Here is a 17,854-nt window from a genome sequence, read left to right on the forward strand (position 1 = left end):
ACATACATACTTCCCAATACAAAAAAAATAAATAAAAAATACATGTAATATCCCATTAATTAATCTCTTACCTCCCCTACCATACTTACCAAAATAAAACACTTTAATTAATGAATTCATTTTAAAAAGTGACATTTAAAAAAAAAAGTGTGTGTGTGTGTGTGTGTGTGTGTGTGTGTGTTGTGTGTGTGTGTGTGTGTATGGTGTGTGTGTGTGTGTGTGTGTGTGTGTGTGTATGGTGTGTGTGTATGGTGTGTGTGTGTGTGTGTGTGTATGGTGTGTGTGTGTGTGTGTGTGTGTGTGTGTGTGTGTGTGTGTGTGTGTGTGTGTGTGTGTGTGTGTGTGTGTGTGTGTGTGTGTGTGCGTATGGTGTGTGTGTATACAGTGTGTGTGTGTGTATACAGTGTGTGTGTGTGTGTGTGTGTGTGTGTATGTGTGTGTATACAGTGTGTGTGTGTGTATACAGTGTGTACGTGTGTGTGTGTGTGTGTGTGTGTGTGTGTGTGTGTGTGTGTGTGTGTGTGTGTGTATGGTGTGTGTGTGTGTGTGTGTGTGTGTGTATATGTGTGTGTGTGTGTATGGTGTGTGTGTGTATACAGTGTGTACGTGTGTGTGTGTGTGTACGTGTGTGTGTGTGTGTGTGTGTGTGTGTGTGTGTGTGTGTGTGTGTGTGTGTGTGTGTAATATAACTACATAAAGCTAATACATACATTTTTTTTATATGTATGTCAAAAGTGTATACTACTGTTTTTTTATTTTGTTTTTGCAAATAAGGGCTTGTGTTGAATGCTTGAGAGGCGTAAGGATTGAGAATTGCCACCACCTGCTCCACCCTCCTTACTAGCATGCAAGCATAGCTGCTGACTTCGTATTTCCGTCTCCCCCCTCCCCTCACTATGAACAGCGTAATTCGAATGTTCCGTGCCTGAGCTCCGTGTGCTGGCTTTTTATCTTTTTATTTTTTGGTCTAAGTTTGCTTCCTTTGCTTCCTCCATTCATTACCTCAACCACTATTGCAACATTGCTGTGTCTCTTTCCCTGATCACAGCTATGTGGCTACCACCAATTACCACTAGCAGCATAGCGTGTGCCTGCATATCAGGCTCACTTAGGTTCAGAACAGCCAGTCTCTCTCTCTTTCTTTCTCTCTCTCTCTCTCTCTCTCTCTCTCTCTCTCTCTCTCTCTTTCTTTCCAAATCCAAATCCAAAAAAGCTTTATTGGCAGGACCAAATACATTTAGCATTGCCAAAGCAAAATAGAACATTAACGTGGGGGGGGGGGGGATTGTGGGAATAAGGGAAGGACATGGGTATACAGTCCATAGGAGGATGTACGGGATGGTATGGGGGGGGATGGGGTATATAGTCCATAGGGGAGGGGGGTATAGGCATACAGTCCATAGGGGAGGGGAGTATGGGGTTATACAGTCCATGTGTTATCATGTTCCTCTCAGTTGGTGGCAGGCCGTGACATATTGGGCAGCTATTTGCACAGTTTCTTCCTCTTCCCCCAGTATGATATAGAGTTTCCTCTCCTCATCTGTGGAGGTGAAATCTGCAATGTGGGCGGAGAGTCTTTGGAAATGGGCGGTCCTCAACGGTGTATATTTGCTGCAGTGTAGCAGGAAGTGGGCCTCATCCTCCAGGACCTCCTGGTCACATTGCCTGCACAGTCTTTCCTCCCGGGGCTTACATGTCTGTCTGTGTCGTCCTGTCTCTATCTCCAGGCTGTGGGCGCTCAGACGGTACAGGCTCAAGGCCTGTCTATCTTTGTGGTGGTGTAGCCTCTCCAGATATGGGGTGTCACAGGAGCCCTCAGTGGCTGACCGCACTTAGCCTTCTAAACGGTGCCAGCGCACAGATCGTGCGAACTCTGGTCGCAGTCAATGCGCAGGAACCGTTAAGAATTAGCCGCAGACAACTCAGAAGGGAGCCTGTGAGACACGGGTGATTACAACGTCACCTACTGGTTCAGAGTAAACTGCCACCACCGCGGTTACTATGGGACCGTGGGGCCCACTAACTGACTGACTAATCCTGCGAATAAAACGGTTAAACACACGATATTCTGTCTAGCCAACAACAAACAAACAGTAGCGTATCTTCAGAGACCCGGGATCATTTCTGTGTGTGCTGATAAGCAGGGTAGCGGAAAGTGAATGACTTGGAGAAAGTCGTTTATTCACGCAATATAAATAATTAATATATACAGACAATTATGAAAATCAACAATTATGAAAACAGCAATAGCCAGTATGAAAAATAAAAGAAGGGAGAAAATTACTTAGTTCCTGGAAAGATGTCCTTATTGTGGGAAGAATCATAAAGTCCTTGGTTTCAAAGTCCAGAGTTCAGACCAGGTGGATACCAGCATATCCTCAAGCTGGCATCTCATGAGTGCAAGATGGTTCAGTGTGGAGGACTCTGAGTTTTGGCTCCTCTCCCATTCTTATGCCCCTGATTCAGTAGGAGGAAGTGAGGGCGGGCCCACACACCCCCTTAGAACATGAGATGAGTCCTGCCCTTGTCCTGGAGACCAGAAATCATGCCTTAACCATATATGGGCTCTATCTCACAGAACCGTACAGGTCAGGGCAGATTTACTAATATTTTCAGATCTGCCTCGATGTACCCAGCAGTCTGATACCAAACATGAGGGGTGGGACCCCTGTGGTACCATTAGGGCACTGTTGGACTGCCTAACGGGCAGTCTTTACCTCAGAAGGTTCTGAAATGTTCTCAGACCCAACGCCAGGCAGGGCCCTACCTGCTCTGTTAGTTTGGAGGGTCTGCCAGCCTGGCAACACAGAAAATATGATACATATAGCCATTTATGGAATATGAGAGACCCCTGGGATTTATACCAGGTCATTCCCAGGCAAAGGTTCTTTGAAGTTGGCAGCAGCAAGCCACATGTCGGCTCCCTGCTGGGAAAAGGAGTCGGAGTGTCTGAGTTCCCTCACTCTAAATTTGGTTCTGTCATGGTGTTTGTCACCTTATACCTGATGGATGGGCCATCAGCACAGCTTGAAGCCAGGGACTCTCTGGGCCCAGGCTCATTAGCATATCAAAAGAGCCATCCTGCAGTTAAGGTGATGCTATTCCTCTGCTAAGAAAGGACTGCAGACCTCCTACACAATAAATGCAGATTCTATCGATTTGAAGCGCAATCGACGCAGAGAATCGAGTGCGATCGCTTTTCTTCACGGGCGGTTCCAGGACGCGCCTGCGTCCCCGCGATCGTCCGTGACAGCCCCCCACCCCCTTGTCCGTGGCTTAGCCACTCATCCGCAAGATGTGTGGCGGCGCCGCTAACCTGGCTGACGGGCCTCGAGTTGCCGGTACGGCGGGAAAACCTATTGGAGCCTGTGGCTCGGTTCCCCTGGACCGGTCGCGGTCTGCTACCCTCAGGGTTGACCCAACATGGACCGTTCTGGACAGGGCGTTTGCGCCACTGCAGTCGGATGTGGTGTCTGCCGGGACTGCGGACAACGGGCAGTGGGTTGGTTAGGTCAACAGCCAGCCCACGCAGGGTTCCCCTGCTGAGTGGCTGTGGACCTAAGGGAACCCCGCGGGAATCCCTGGACCTTCCCAGCTCCTGACAGACGGCACATGCCCTGCAGTAGTTGGCTACATCCCTGTTCATCCGGGGCCAATAAAACTGTTTCCGAATACCGGCGAGTGTCTTGCGGACACCCGAGTGCCCGGTCAGAGGATTACCATGTGCGGATTTCAGCACATGTCCCCTAAACGCACTCGGGACCACAAGCCACTTGGTATCCGCGTGGGATCTACCTGTAGGGGGCTGTACAGACTCACTGTACAGTCTCCCACCTTCCCAGTACACCTTGAAAGCGGCCCCGTCTGCGAGGGGCTCAGCGGCTTGCTGCATGAGCACCTCCAGGCTTGGGTCACTTTGTAGTGCGGCTGAGAATACGGCGCTGTCAGTTTCAGCCAACTGGCTCATGTCACACGAGGCCAGCGGCTGAAAGGTCTCATCCCTGCGGTCAGAGGAGGGGGAGGAGGCCGGAACCCCCTCCACCTGTCCTGAGCTCGGGTTCTGAGCAGTGCAGCTGCGCGGTACTGCTAGCACCGGTACACTGTCAGAATGGCACAGACGGACATTACTCAAATCATCATTGCATGCAGTAATGACATTGACAGGTATAGACATTTTTTCATTACAGACAGGTTGTACAGTAAACTCAGGTACAGTTACAGCATCATCACAACAGACAGTCTGTACATCAAACTCAGGTGCCTTTGAAGCAGGCACTATTGAACCTGGTACCCTTGAACTGGGCACATTCAACCCACCTCCCCCTGGTGCTCCCCCAAGTGTATAAAGTACCTGGTGGTGGGTGGAGAGTCCGTCTCCTTCCGTGAGCGACAAGGCGGTCGTGGCAGGTTCATAGTAGGACACAAGCTTGCCCAAATCAGTCCCTAGCAACACAGGGACTGGGAGATCCTTCATAACCCCAACAACCCTTCCGTGGACCCCTCCCACTCCCCAATCCAGCTTCACTCTGGCGTGGGCTATGTGGAAAAGGGTGCCCTCTACTCCAGTAAGGGCAAGGGATCGGCTGGAGCTGATGCTCTCCTTTGGCACAAGATGTGAGTGAACTAACGTGATGTCAGCTCCGGTGTCTCGAAATCCGGTGACAACTTTGCCGTTCACTCTAACAAGTTGCTGCTGGTCGGTTCGGTCGCGGATTTCCTTTCCGCGGGCAAACAGGACAAAATCTGATGATCCAGGCTGTGGTTCGCTGGCGGGCTGCCTCTGCGGTGGGTGAGGTGCAGGTGATGCAGATGATCCAGGTGCTGGTGGTGTCTGTCTCCGCTCCGGACAGTCGAATTTCATGTGTCCGGGCTGGCGGCAGTAGTGACAGGTGACCTCTCCAGGCGCTGCAGGCCTGGGTGCAGCAGCTGCGCTGGGTGGCCTCTGTGGCGGACGGCTCACAGGGGCAGGAGGGTCTGCCGAGGTATTGGGCTGACCTCCTCTCCAGCTGGATGGGACAGTCCTGCGGGTATCAGCCACCCGGGTAGTTGCAAAAGTCTCAGCAAGGTCTGCAGCGACAGTTGCTGAAGCCGGCCTGCGTTCTAGCACAAACTGGCGTACATCAGCAGGGCAAATGTTCAGAAATTGTTCCAGGACTATCAAGTCCTCCAGGACGCCATAAGACCCTTTGGTGAGGCCTAGAGTCCACTGACGGAGTGTGGTGAGCAAGCTGCTGACCACATCTCGGTACGAATCAGAAGACTTTTTCTGCCAGGCCCTGAACTTTTTGCGATAGGCTTCTGGCGTCAGCTGGTACTTAGTAATGATAGCGTCTTTTATAGCAGCATAATCATTATCCTTCTCCGCAGGCAATTCTGCGAAGGCATCAAGCGCTTTGTAGCGCAGCAACGGTGTCAGATGTCTGGCCCACTGGTCTTGGGACAGACGATACTGACGGCATGCTTTTTCAAAAGATCGCAAAAACAAGTCAATGTCTGTGTCTTTTTCAATATTAGCAAATTTAAATTTTGCACTTACGGGTGGTGCAGCTCCTTCAGCAGGGAGACTGGGCGGGGAACTCCGGCTGGCCTGTTGCACTTTTGCCATGTTTAGCTCATGCTGTCGTTGGCGCTCCCGTTCTCGCTCAGCGGCATCCCTCTCCGCGTGGCGTTCTGCAGCAGCGGCCTCCCTCTCTGCGTGGCGTTCTGCAGCAGCAGCAGCATTGCGTTCCGCAGATTGGCGCTCCTCACGCATGTACTGCAGGTACTTGTCCAGGTCAGTGTCCATCAGCTTTTGTAATGCCTGCTGCATTAGCGGATCAGTACAAACGGGCAGTCCAGTACTGGCCGGTTCCAGGCGAGTACTTTCAGAAATTCTGGGATTGGGGTCCACACTGACAGTCTCTGGCGTAACTGTTGCAACAGGGCCCGCAGGATGCTCAACCTCTGTACGCCTAAGATCTTCAGCCTCTGGTTCCCCTTGATTGTCAGATGGGCTGGTATCCACCTCAGCGGACACTCCCGGCTCCCGCAGTTGCTGGGCATCCCATCTGGACAAGTCTGCTATCAGGTCCCGTTTTGTCTTGCGGAGGATGCCAATGCCCCTCTCTTCGCAAAGATTTTCCAGGTCTGCTAGGCACATGTTCTGGTAGTTCCCGGACATTTCCATGCCAAATAAAATAAAACTTTGGGGAGGGGTACTGGCTACACAGTCTCTCTGTATATATAAAAAATATATTGCCTTCCAGCTTCACCAACGAATTAGTTCGTTTATCGATAGCGCTAGCGCTATCGCAGATACTTTCAGCACAACACAGGTCCCAACCGCTGCCTAACACTGTCACAGGAGCCCTCAGTGGCTGACCGCACTTAGCCTTCTAAACGGTGCCAGCGCACAGATCGTGCGAACTCTGGTCGCAGTCAATGCGCAGGAACCGTTAAGAATTAGCCGCAGACAACTCAGAAGGGAGCCTGTGAGACACGGGTGATTACAACGTCACCTACTGGTTCAGAGTAAACTGCCACCACCGCGGTTACTATGGGACCGTGGGGCCCACTAACTGACTGACTAATCCTGCGAATAAAACGGTTAAACACACGATATTCTGTCTAGCCAACAACAAACAAACAGTAGCGTATCTTCAGAGACCCGGGATCATTTCTGTGTGTGCTGATAAGCAGGGTAGCGGAAAGTGAATGACTTGGAGAAAGTCGTTTATTCACGCAATATAAATAATTAATATATACAGACAATTATGAAAATCAACAATTATGAAAACAGCAATAGCCAGTATGAAAAATAAAAGAAGGGAGAAAATTACTTAGTTCCTGGAAAGATGTCCTTATTGTGGGAAGAATCATAAAGTCCTTGGTTTCAAAGTCCAGAGTTCAGACCAGGTGGATACCAGCATATCCTCAAGCTGGCATCTCATGAGTGCAAGATGGTTCAGTGTGGAGGACTCTGAGTTTTGGCTCCTCTCCCATTCTTATGCCCCTGATTCAGTAGGAGGAAGTGAGGGCGGGCCCACACACCCCCTTAGAACATGAGATGAGTCCTGCCCTTGTCCTGGAGACCAGAAATCATGCCTTAACCATATATGGGCTCTATCTCACAGAACCGTACAGGTCAGGGCAGATTTACTAATATTTTCAGATCTGCCTCGATGTACCCAGCAGTCTGATACCAAACATGAGGGGTGGGACCCCTGTGGTACCATTAGGGCACTGTTGGACTGCCTAACGGGCAGTCTTTACCTCAGAAGGTTCTGAAATGTTCTCAGACCCAACGCCAGGCAGGGCCCTACCTGCTCTGTTAGTTTGGAGGGTCTGCCAGCCTGGCAACACAGAAAATATGATACATATAGCCATTTATGGAATATGAGAGACCCCTGGGATTTATACCAGGTCATTCCCAGGCAAAGGTTCTTTGAAGTTGGCAGCAGCAAGCCACATGTTGGCTCCCTGCTGGGAAAAGGAGTTGGAGTGTCTGAGTTCCCTCACTCTAAATTTGGTTCTGTCATGGTGTTTGTCACCTTATACCTGATGGATGGGCCATCAGCACAGCTTGAAGCCAGGGACTCTCTGGGCCCAGGCTCATTAGCATATCAAAAGAGCCATCCTGCAGTTAAGGTGATGCTATTCCTCTGCTAAGAAAGGACTGCAGACCTCCTACACAATAAATCCAGATTCTATCGATTTGAAGCGCAATCGACGCAGAGAATCGAGTGCGATCGCTTTTCTTCACGGGCGGTTCCAGGACGCGCCTGCGTCCCCGCGATCGTCCGTGACATGGGGCCATTGTGTACTCCCTCTGTAGTGATTGGTAGATAGTGAGTTTCTGGGAGTTCTTTATGTCACTTCTCCATTCCTCTATGTATCGGTCCTTGCAGCTTTCTATCATTCCTTTTATTTGGGCTTTTGTCAGCCTGTGTTGGTGGTCTTGGCTGGGCTGGCTCTTGACGTTTTCTTTCAGAGAGCGTGGTATGGCCTCCCCACCCTGGCTCAGTGAGGCTTTATGGTGGTAAGTGCTGGGGTTGCTGCTCTGTATATGCGCCCAATATGAGAGCGCCCTCTGCTGGATAGTCAGCCATAGTGGGAATCTGCCTAGCTCTGCCCGACAAGCTGAGTTCGAAGTGCTGCGATGGACTTGGAGAAGATACTTGCAGAACTCTAGATGGAAGATTTCTGTTGGGCTGGAGTCCCATTTTGATTGGTCAGGGTAGGTGACCGGGCCCCATACCTCACTGCTATAGAGCAGGATTGGGGTGATGATGCTGTTGAATATCTTTACCCAGACTCTCACCGGTGGTTTTAGGTGGTAAAGTTGCCTTCTGATGGCATAAAACGTTCTGCAGGCTTTTTCCTTCAGGGCCTGTACTGCTGGTTTAAAGCTCCAGTTTGGTTAATTTCCAGCCCCAGGTAGGTGTAACTGTTTGTGGTCTCCAGTGGGCAGCCATTTAATATAAATGAGGAGGTGGGCATTTTAGATTTTTTCTCTGGAACACCATCACTTTTGTCTTCTTTGGGTTGATGGGCAGTGCCCATGTGGTGCAGAAACTCTCTAGTACTGCCAGGCTGTCCTGTAGGCCCCTTTCTGTTGGGGAGAGCAGCAGGAGATCATCTGCATACAGCAGGAACTTCACCTCGTGGTCATGCAGAGGAGGCCTGGTGCTGGGAGGATTCCAGGGCTACAGCCAGTTGGTTAATAAATATGTTAAAGAGTGTTGGGCTCAGACTGCAGCCCTGCCTGACTCCTCGACCCTGCTTGAAGAACGCGCTTCTCTTCCCGTCCACTTTCACACTGCATTGGTTCCCAGTATATGAACTCTTGATGACATCATAGATTCTACCTCCTATTCCGCTCTCTAGGAGTTTTAGGAAAAGGCCTGGTGCCACACCGAGTCAAACGCCTTCTTAAAATCCACAAAGCAAGCGTGTATTTTGCCGCGTGAGCTGTGGACATGGGTCTTGATGAGGCTGTGCAGTGTGTAGATGTGGTCGGTTGTGCGGTGTGTTTGCCGTGTGAGCTGTGGACATGGGTCTTGATAAGGCTGTGCAGTGTGTAGATGTGGTTGGTGGTGCGGTGGTTTGGCATGAACCCGGCTTGGCTTTTGCTGAGTACGTCCTGCTGTGTGAGGAAGGAGAGGATCCTTTTATTGATGATGCTGTTAACAGTTTTCTCAGTGTGCTGCTGACACAGATTCCTCTGTAGTTTGCTGGATCGTATCTGTCCCCATTCTTGTAGATGGGTGTTATGAGGCCTTCACTCCAGGCCTGAGGAAAGGAGACCGCACTCAGGATAAGGTCTTTCTCTCTCTCTCTCTCCTCTCTCTCTCTCTCTTTCTTTCTCTCTCTCTCTCTCTCTTCTCTCTCTCTCTCTCTCTCTCTCTCTCTCTCTCTCTCTCACTCTCTCTTTCTCTCTCTCTCTCTCTCTCTCTCTCTCTCTCTCTCTCTCTCTCTCTCTCTCTCTCTCTCTCTCTCTCTCTCTCTCTCTCTCTGCTCTCTCTCTCTCTCTCTCTCTCTTTCTCTCTCTCTCTCTCTCTCTCTCTCTCTTTCTCTCTCTCTCTCTCTCTCTGTTTTTGCAGGGCACAGAGCATCTCGAAAGGTCTCAGCTCCAGCGCTATTAGTCTGCTCTGCAATATACTGCTTTCTGACGGTGCACTGCTGGCATCTAGCTACAATTTGGCTAGCAAGGATCCAGATAGTGCTTTGTCTATGTCGGCTGATCTCACAGCTTGCAGTGGCCCTAGTGTCTCTAGTTCTGAGGACTGGTTCTCTCATGAGGCAAGGTGAAACATTTGCATCAGGTGGCAGAGATTACAGGGGCAGCATGTTTGTACTGTCTTTACACTAACAATATGCAGTCAGAGTAGGAGGAGTATCAAGGGGAGAGCGAGGTGAAGAGGTCATTATTGGAGAAAAGCAGCTTGTTGTGCTGTGTGAGGAGTCTGACAGTGAGTGAGGAGGAGGGAGGCCGGAGAGCAGCATTGGGGAAAAGCAGCTTGTTGTGCTGTGTGAGAGTGTGACAGTGAGTGAGGAGGGGAGGTAGGAGAGCAGCATTGGAGAAAAGCAGCTTGTTGTGCTGTGTGAGGAGTCTGACAGTGAGTGAGGAGGAGGGAGGCAGGAGAGCAGCATTGGGGAAAAGCAGCTTGCTGTGCTGTGTGAAGAGTGTGACAGTGAGTGAGAAGGAGGAGGCAGGAGAGAATCACTGGGGAGAAGCAGCTTGTTGTGCTGTGTGAGGAGTCTGACAGTGAGTGAGGAGGGTAAGGCAGGAGAGCAGCATTGGGGAGAAGCAGCTTGTTGTGCTGTGTGAGGAGTCTGGCAGTGAGTGAGGAGGTGGGGGGGCAGGAGAGCAGCATTGGGGAACAGCAGCTTGTTGTGCTGTGTGAGGAGTCTGTCGGTGAGTGAGGAGGGGGGAGGCAAGAGAGTAGCAGTGTTTCATTTGACTTGCACAGCAGAAGGGAGGAGGTGGCACTGCTGTCCTGACTGAGGAGGAATGGAGGGGCTGAGGGTGAGCAGTGTGTCTGTCACAGACTCACAGCCAGCCAGTGTGCTATTGTGCTGAGCTGCAGCATGTCATGTGAGAACATTAAATGAAGCAGAGAAAGTTGTCGGGTGCTGTGCGATCATTCCAAATGGGAAAGAAGGGGGGAGGGGGCATCCTCACAAGTTTGCGTTAGGCAGCAAAAAGTCTACAACCGGCCCTGCTAGTTCTGGCGTCCTCAGCCCAGCCCATAGTAATTACTCATTTTTCCCTGGACTAATCCTGAAGCCTATAATCTGCAACGGCCCCAGCGTCTTCAGTCCCTGCTGCATCCTCAGCTGAGTAGACATCAAACATCCATCTTCTGCCAGACTGACCTCACAATGGCCGCATGCTACTAGCCTTATGATGCACATGATGCATTTTTTTTTTGGGTCGATTTCCGGTCAACGATTTTCGATTTGTTTTTCCGCTCAATTTCCCACTCGATTCGTTTATCTTTCTTATCAATTTTCATTCACTTCTTTGAAAAATCGGCGGGAAAACGATCAAAAGTAATATTGGACATGACGGAAATGATCAATCGAACGCATATATATCGATTGCAAAAAATGTAATGTGTGTACCTAGCATGATAAACAGCTGACACCTGCACTCTGCGGGCCTGACACAGTGACATGGCAGCGTGCAGTGATTACAGCACCCCCAGTATCTGCAACCCAGCAGGCATCCAGTCTCTAACCACCACAGCAGCTTTCATCTTCAATTTTCAGCCCAGCTACATCCAGTTTGTATCAGACATTAAAGGATACCCGAACTGACATGTGACATGATGAGATAGACGTGTATGTACAAGCACACAAATAACCATGCTGTGTTCCTTTTTTTCTTTCTCTGCCTGAAAGAGTTAAATATTAGGTATTTAAGTGGCTGACTCAGTCCTGACTCAGACAGGAAGTGACTACAGTGTGACCTTCACTGATAAGAAATTCCAACTATAAAACACTTTCCAAGCAGAGTAGAAAAGAGAGAAATGGAGAGCCCAATATGGTGTAGTATGTCAGAGATACGATGGGAAATTAATAAGTGAGATGGTTATACTCACAAGCGTGGGTTACCGCTCAGGCAACCACTGTATAGGCAGGTGAGGAGATTAGACCTGTCCACACTCAGGATTAAGAAGTCGCTCTCTGTAGATCAGAATAAATGGGGTAGGGTCACCCCTCCACCTGGGGTGGACTCAAGTATACTGGTAGGTGATCAGAGGCGCCAGCAGAATAAAATTAATATAAAATTGTTAAAAATTTGGTGGACTTCCCCTCAATAATTAGACACCAAGGTCTGTCATCGAATCAAACGAATACATTTATTCAATAGTACCCCCAAAATTGCAAACGTAGTACCCCAAAATTTGCAACGCGTTTCGTGGGAACAGACCCACTTCTTCAGGCAATAAAACGGGGACAACAAACACAGCAATCAATGCGCAGTGAATTAAGCACCTCTGTGCTAAATGTGCTAAATTCACTGCACATTGATTGCTGTGTTTGTTGAATAAATGTATTCATTTGATTTGATGACAGACCTTGGTGTCTAATTATTGAGGGGAAGTCCACCACTTTCTCTCCCGGCAATCTTTAACAATTTTATATTAATTTTATTCTGCTGGCGCCTCTGATCACCTACCAGTATACTTTCCTAGCAGAAAATGGCTTCTAAAAGCAGGAAAGAGATAAAAAAAGGTCAATAGTTCATACATTTTAGCTCTGGCATACTTCAATGAATGTTTCATTGAGCAAAAACAATAAAACAGTTAAAAACTTAAACAAGTAGATTTAAACATAAAATAAAACTGTGGAATATCTTAAAAAGTCATTTTTAGGAAAAGGAAGATAGATACAATTGTTTATTTCATTCGTTTATTTCTGCCTCGGGTGTCCTTTAAATATCTCTGTATATATATTTGGTTCTGTATATATTTGGTTAGATAGATCTGGCTAAGCATCTCTATATGTCTGGCTGCATAGATCTGGTTCTTGAGGGCCCGTTTCCACTAGCCGTTTGAAATGCGAGGTGATCGCCGCATCGCTTCGCATCCCCCTGCAGGTACGGACGACCACCGGATGCAGCGCCATACGCCTTCCCATCATCAGCTATGGGGAATTGGATGCATGCTGCGGAGAACTGCAGCATGCTATTTTTAAATTCCCCCCACGTCACATCGCGGCGGATCGCACAGGTGAATTTGCGTCAGTGGACACTACTCCATTGACGTGAATTTGTCGCAGTTTCTTTGCATTGCTAGTTATGTTACACAATAAAGACTACAGTAACATACTACTAGTCCAGTGATTGCTAAAATATTGAAATTGATGCATTTTCAAAAATTGGAGGCAACATTTTTTTTTTTTTGCAAAATGTACCTGACACTCCTAACGTATGTGACTGATGTACAGAACGTCAACACAGGTGGGTTCTCTCTTACTTACCTGTCTTGATCATCTTTTGAAACTTCAGGCAGTATTTCTCCTCTCCGGTACAGGCCATCGAGTTCTGGGCTTCACAATCACCCTCTGCACCAAAACAGGCGGGGCAAAAAACCCCATTCTTGGTTTTGTTATCCACTGGCGGCACTTAATGCAAAAAATTGAAGAAATATGGCAGTTATTTCAAGTACTTAAAAAAAAATTGTCAATGTACATACAGTAAATAGAGGTAGCCCAAACTGTTTGCCATCTTGATAAAGCCCTAATGGAAGGGCGAAACAATCGTGGACCGACCAATCTCCGAACCTCTTGCTGACCTCAACATACTTTGCTGCATTTGTTGCCTTGGAAATTGAGGCGTATAACTCTTTTACTGCTGTTATCGTTTTATGAAGATGTTTGGAAAAAGCATAGGAAGTTTTACTATACAAGTGAGTTTCTCCTGGATTCTATCTTATGTGTAATATAATGTAAAGGATCTTTGTTTAACCAGATGTTGCACCGCTTGGGGAAGTTTGTAAAAGTTATCAGGCAGATTAAACTGGTGTGCACTCACTTTTGCTCTATATAAGGAATATAAACCATGAGTTATGTCAAATAAGAGGAGCTAAGCCATGAGTTATGTCAAATAAGGAGAGCTAAGCCATGAGTTATGTCAAATAAAGAGAGCTAAACCACGAGTTGAGTTAGATAAGGAGAGGTAAACCATGAGTTATGTCAAATAAATAGAGCTAAACCATGAGTTATGTCAAAGAGAGCTAAACCATGAGCTACGTCAAATAAGGAGAGATAAACCATGAGTTATGTCAAATAAGGAGAGCTAAACCATGAGTTATGTCAAATAAGAAAAGCTAAACCATGAGTTATGTCAAATAAAGAGAGCTGAACCATGAGTTATGCCAAATAAGGAGAGCTAAACCATGAGTTATGCCAAATAAGGAGAGCTAAGCCATGAGTTATGTCAAATAAGGAGAGCTAAGCCATGAGTTATGCCAAATAAGAAGAGCTAAGCCATGAGTTATGCCAAATAAGGAGAGCTAAGCCATGAGTTATGTCAAATAAGGAGAGCTAAGCCATGAGTTATGCCAAATAAGAAGAGCTAAGCCATGAGTTATGCCAAATAAGAAGAGCTAAGCCATGAGTTATGCCAAATAAGAAGAGCTAAGCCATGAGTTATGCCAAATAAGAAGAGCTAAACCATGAGTTATGTCAAATAAGGAGAGCTAAACCAGGAGTTATGTCAAATAAGCAGAGCTAAACCAGGAGTTATGTCAAATAAGCAGAGCTAAACCACGAGTTATGCCAAATAAGGAGCTAAACCATGAGTTATGCCAAATAAGGAGCTAAACCATGAGTTATGTCAAATAAGGAGAGCTAAATCATGAGTTATGTCAAATAAGGGAAGCTAAACCACGAGTTATGTCAAATAAGTAGAGCTAAGCCATGAGTTATGTCAAATAAAGAAGGCTAAACCATAAGTTAAGTTAGAAAAGGAGAGGTGAATCAAGAGTTAAGTCATTTAAGGAGAGATAAACCGTGAGGTATGTCAAATAAAGAGAGCTAAACTATGAGTTATGTCAAAGAGAGCAAAACTTTGGAGTTATGTCAAATAAGGAGAGCTAAGCCATGAGTTATGCCAAATAAGAAGAGCTAAACCATGAGTTATGTCAAATAAGCAGAGCTAAACCATGAGTTATGCCAAATAGGAAGAGCTAAACCGTTAGTTATGCCAAATAAGAAGAGCTAAACCATGAGTTATGCCAAATTAGGAAAGCTAAACCATGAGTTATGTCAAAGAAAGAGAGCTAAACCACAAGTTATGTCAAATAAAGAGAGCGAAACCATGAGTTGTGTCAAATAAAGAGAGCTAAACCATGAGTTATGTCAAATAAGGAGAGCTAAACCATGAGTTATGTCAAATAAGGAGAGCTAAACCATGAGTTATGTCAAATAAGGAGAGCTTAACCATGAGTTATGTCAAATAAGCAGAGCTAAACCATGAGTTATGTCAAATAAAGAGAGCTAAACCATGGGTTAAGTTAGATAAGGAGAGGTAAATAATGAGTTAAGTCATTTAAGGAGAGATAAATTGTGAGTTAATAAATAAGGTGAGTGTAATGATCTGCTCAGCTGTCTGCACAGGTAGACCGCTGTTTGTCCATTCTTTAGGTCTGAGTGTTGCAGGTCTCTGGAAAAGAGACCTGTCTTCGCTTTGCAAGTTTCAGAGTTACTGTAACGAAAAATCAGCAACGCCGGATGGATTGCGGAAATATGGTCGCATCCAGTCCGGCAAGCGGACCTTCCAACGCGGAATGTGGAAATTCGTCCGCATCCGCTGCGCAAACCCTTCCGAGCACTCTGCTCCAAACTCACCAGCATGCTGCTCACCAGGGCTCTGACATCTTGCCTCTAGGGGGCGGGCGCGCACGACAGACACGCCTTTATACTCTTAGAAAGTGTGTCAGCTGACCTGGAGGTCAGCTGACATTTTAGCCTGCTCTGATTGGTTGCTGCTTGGGGTGGAGACTTCTCTCCCAGGCAGTATATAAGGAAGTGTTTTTCAGTCACACTTCGTCTGTGTTTGCGATACCCTGTGTCAGCACTCAGACCTAGTCTGCCTTGTATTTGAGATTGTGTTATGTATTGGTTTATCGCCAATATATACACATATTATACTGCCTTGATTTATCGTGTATGATTCTGTGCCTGTCTTGACTACTCTTCTGCTTCCTGATTCTGTACTACGCCAGCACGAACCGTTATCGACTATTGGTTTGGTTTCCGACTATTCTCTTGTCTCACGTTTCTGTACTGCTGCCGCCTGATCTCTTGCCGAACCTCATTTTGTCTGACCTTTCTCCCTTCAGTGGAACGTCTCCCACTGTAGGGTTCTATCAGAGGCTTGCCTCTTGAGACGACCGCCACTAGCAAACCCTTGCTGCTAGAGGCCGATACTCCTCCACTCCGTCCTTTGGAGGATCTCACACACGGGGTTCCCATTCAGAGGTAACCACACCTCTGAGGAATTACGGTGTGGTGGATATTTCCACAGACTTGAATTTACACTGTATATTATTATTGTTGTCTGCTGTTCCAGCTTGCTGGAGGTTGTATCTCCGTGCCCTATAGAGATACTCTTTTGTACCTAGCACCCTCTTGCATACGATTGTTTCGTGTCACGCTATACTTGCATTATTGGTGATTCTGCAGATCACCAGATAATCAGGTATAGCATCTGTATTATTGGTGATACTGCAGATCACCAATAATCAGAATATCTGAGCTTGCTGACACCAATCATTACAGTTACTCTGCTGGTGAGGAATTTGCATATACTTGTCATGCAAATTGCCTGGCTGCCTCCTTTGATGGCTTGCAGTATAAATACCTTTTGCTCCCAGAATTCCTTGCTGGTCATGATGGTTTGTTCCTGCTAACTCTCCTGAAGTATCAGCCTTGCTATTGTTTGCTAAGATTATCTTAGAGTAATTCCTTGGGACTGCACTAGGCATCCCTTCTAGTGCAGTCAGGTTGTATTATCTGTATTACCTTGTTCTGTCTCTCTGTCTTGATTGTCTTGTCGCCAGCGGCGGTCGACAGGAAATCATTCTGTCTGTCTGGGAGTGTAGGCCAGAGCTGCAGTTGCTACTGGCTGCTCCATCTGTCTGGATTGCATTCGCCCTAGTGGTAGTGGCAGTGCTTCCTTCTGTATTCTGCCTTAGGGGTGCTAACCAGAGCAGCGGCTGCTACTGGTAGCCCCATCTCTTTGTCTGTCTGGATCGCATCCGCTCTAGCGATAGCAGCGGTGGTTCCTTCTGTATTCTGCCTTAGGGGTGCTAGCCAGAGCTGCGGTTGCTACTGGTAGCCCCATCTGTCTGTCTTGTCTGGTACGAACGCTTGCTGTAGGCTCGGTGAGGTAACCGTTTAGCAAGCGTTCGCGTTCTCTATTTCATGTTTGTGGTTCATTGGTTAGTTAGGGCGGCACGCTTATCACTGGGCGCCTAACGCGCGGTGATCATGTCTTAAACGCGTTCGCTGTTGCAAATGAGTGCGGTGTTCGCGTTTAGCTAGCGTTTGTTATTTTCCTTGATGTTCTGATTGATGTTGCTTGCTTTGCCTTTCTTGCTACTCTCGTGCTCTGTCCTGCTCGATCTTGTGTCACTGTTGGCAATCGCAGTCTTGCAATTGAGTTCATACTTTGTTTCTGCTGATGTGTGTTCACCGTCGCTGGGTGGCGACTAGATTGGTGGACACACATTCATTCTGTCTCTATGCTCTTTCTCTTTTAGGGCTATCCAGCCCTGCATTGCTTCAACTCGTTCAATTCCCGTCTGGCATCTGTGGCTGTGCAGAGGCTGTGTTCGTCTGCACTCCACAGCTCCATCTGCCGGTGGGAATCTCCCTCTACAGGTACATTGCACCCAAGCTGGGTTCTCTAAAATTACACGCTTGTGGAGGATTTCCGTAGTGTCAGTGCGCAGCCTGTGCGCTGATCACGGAAATAATTCCGCAATCGTTACAGTGAGATAATATAACAGATAAGCTTTCTGAATCAGGCCCATGGAGAGGATCAGTGAAAAGATTAGGTAAACACCAGCATTAAAACGAATAGTGCAGCTAGCTGAACAGCATGAACTGTTTAGAGAGGATTTAATAAACAATGTTTTAGGTATAGTAAAAATATTCCTTAAAATATTAGATGTATCCCTTACACACTGGAACTTGAGGCGTGCACTCGTTTTCACTGCAACAGGTGACACTATATGCAACTTTCAATCCAGGAATCGTAAGGCTCTCACTTGTACCGCATCCCTCCTTACTTGGCAGGCAGGTCTTGTGTAGAAAAAAGTCAGAGCTCCCAGAATCTGTAAAAAGGAAGGAAAATTAA

The 17,854-nt window shown here is 47.3% G+C and overlaps 1 protein-coding gene across 2 annotated transcripts in view; it reads right to left on the reverse strand.

The window, feature by feature from the left end:
* Positions 1-17,854, reverse strand: part of LOC137523104 (uncharacterized) — a 72,982-nt gene that overhangs the window by 16,693 nt on the left and 38,435 nt on the right. For both annotated transcript variants that reach the window (XM_068243321.1, XM_068243322.1), the window contains exons 3-4: positions 17,679-17,831; positions 12,970-13,113 (exon numbers count right to left, since the gene is read on the reverse strand). In XM_068243321.1, the coding sequence (XP_068099422.1) occupies positions 12,970-13,113; positions 17,679-17,831 (297 nt within the window). The remainder of the gene's footprint in view (positions 1-12,969; positions 13,114-17,678; positions 17,832-17,854) is intronic.

The sequence above is a fragment of the Hyperolius riggenbachi genome, chromosome 6 (assembly GCF_040937935.1).
Source record: "Hyperolius riggenbachi isolate aHypRig1 chromosome 6, aHypRig1.pri, whole genome shotgun sequence".
NCBI classification, from domain to species: Eukaryota; Metazoa; Chordata; class Amphibia; order Anura; family Hyperoliidae; genus Hyperolius; species Hyperolius riggenbachi.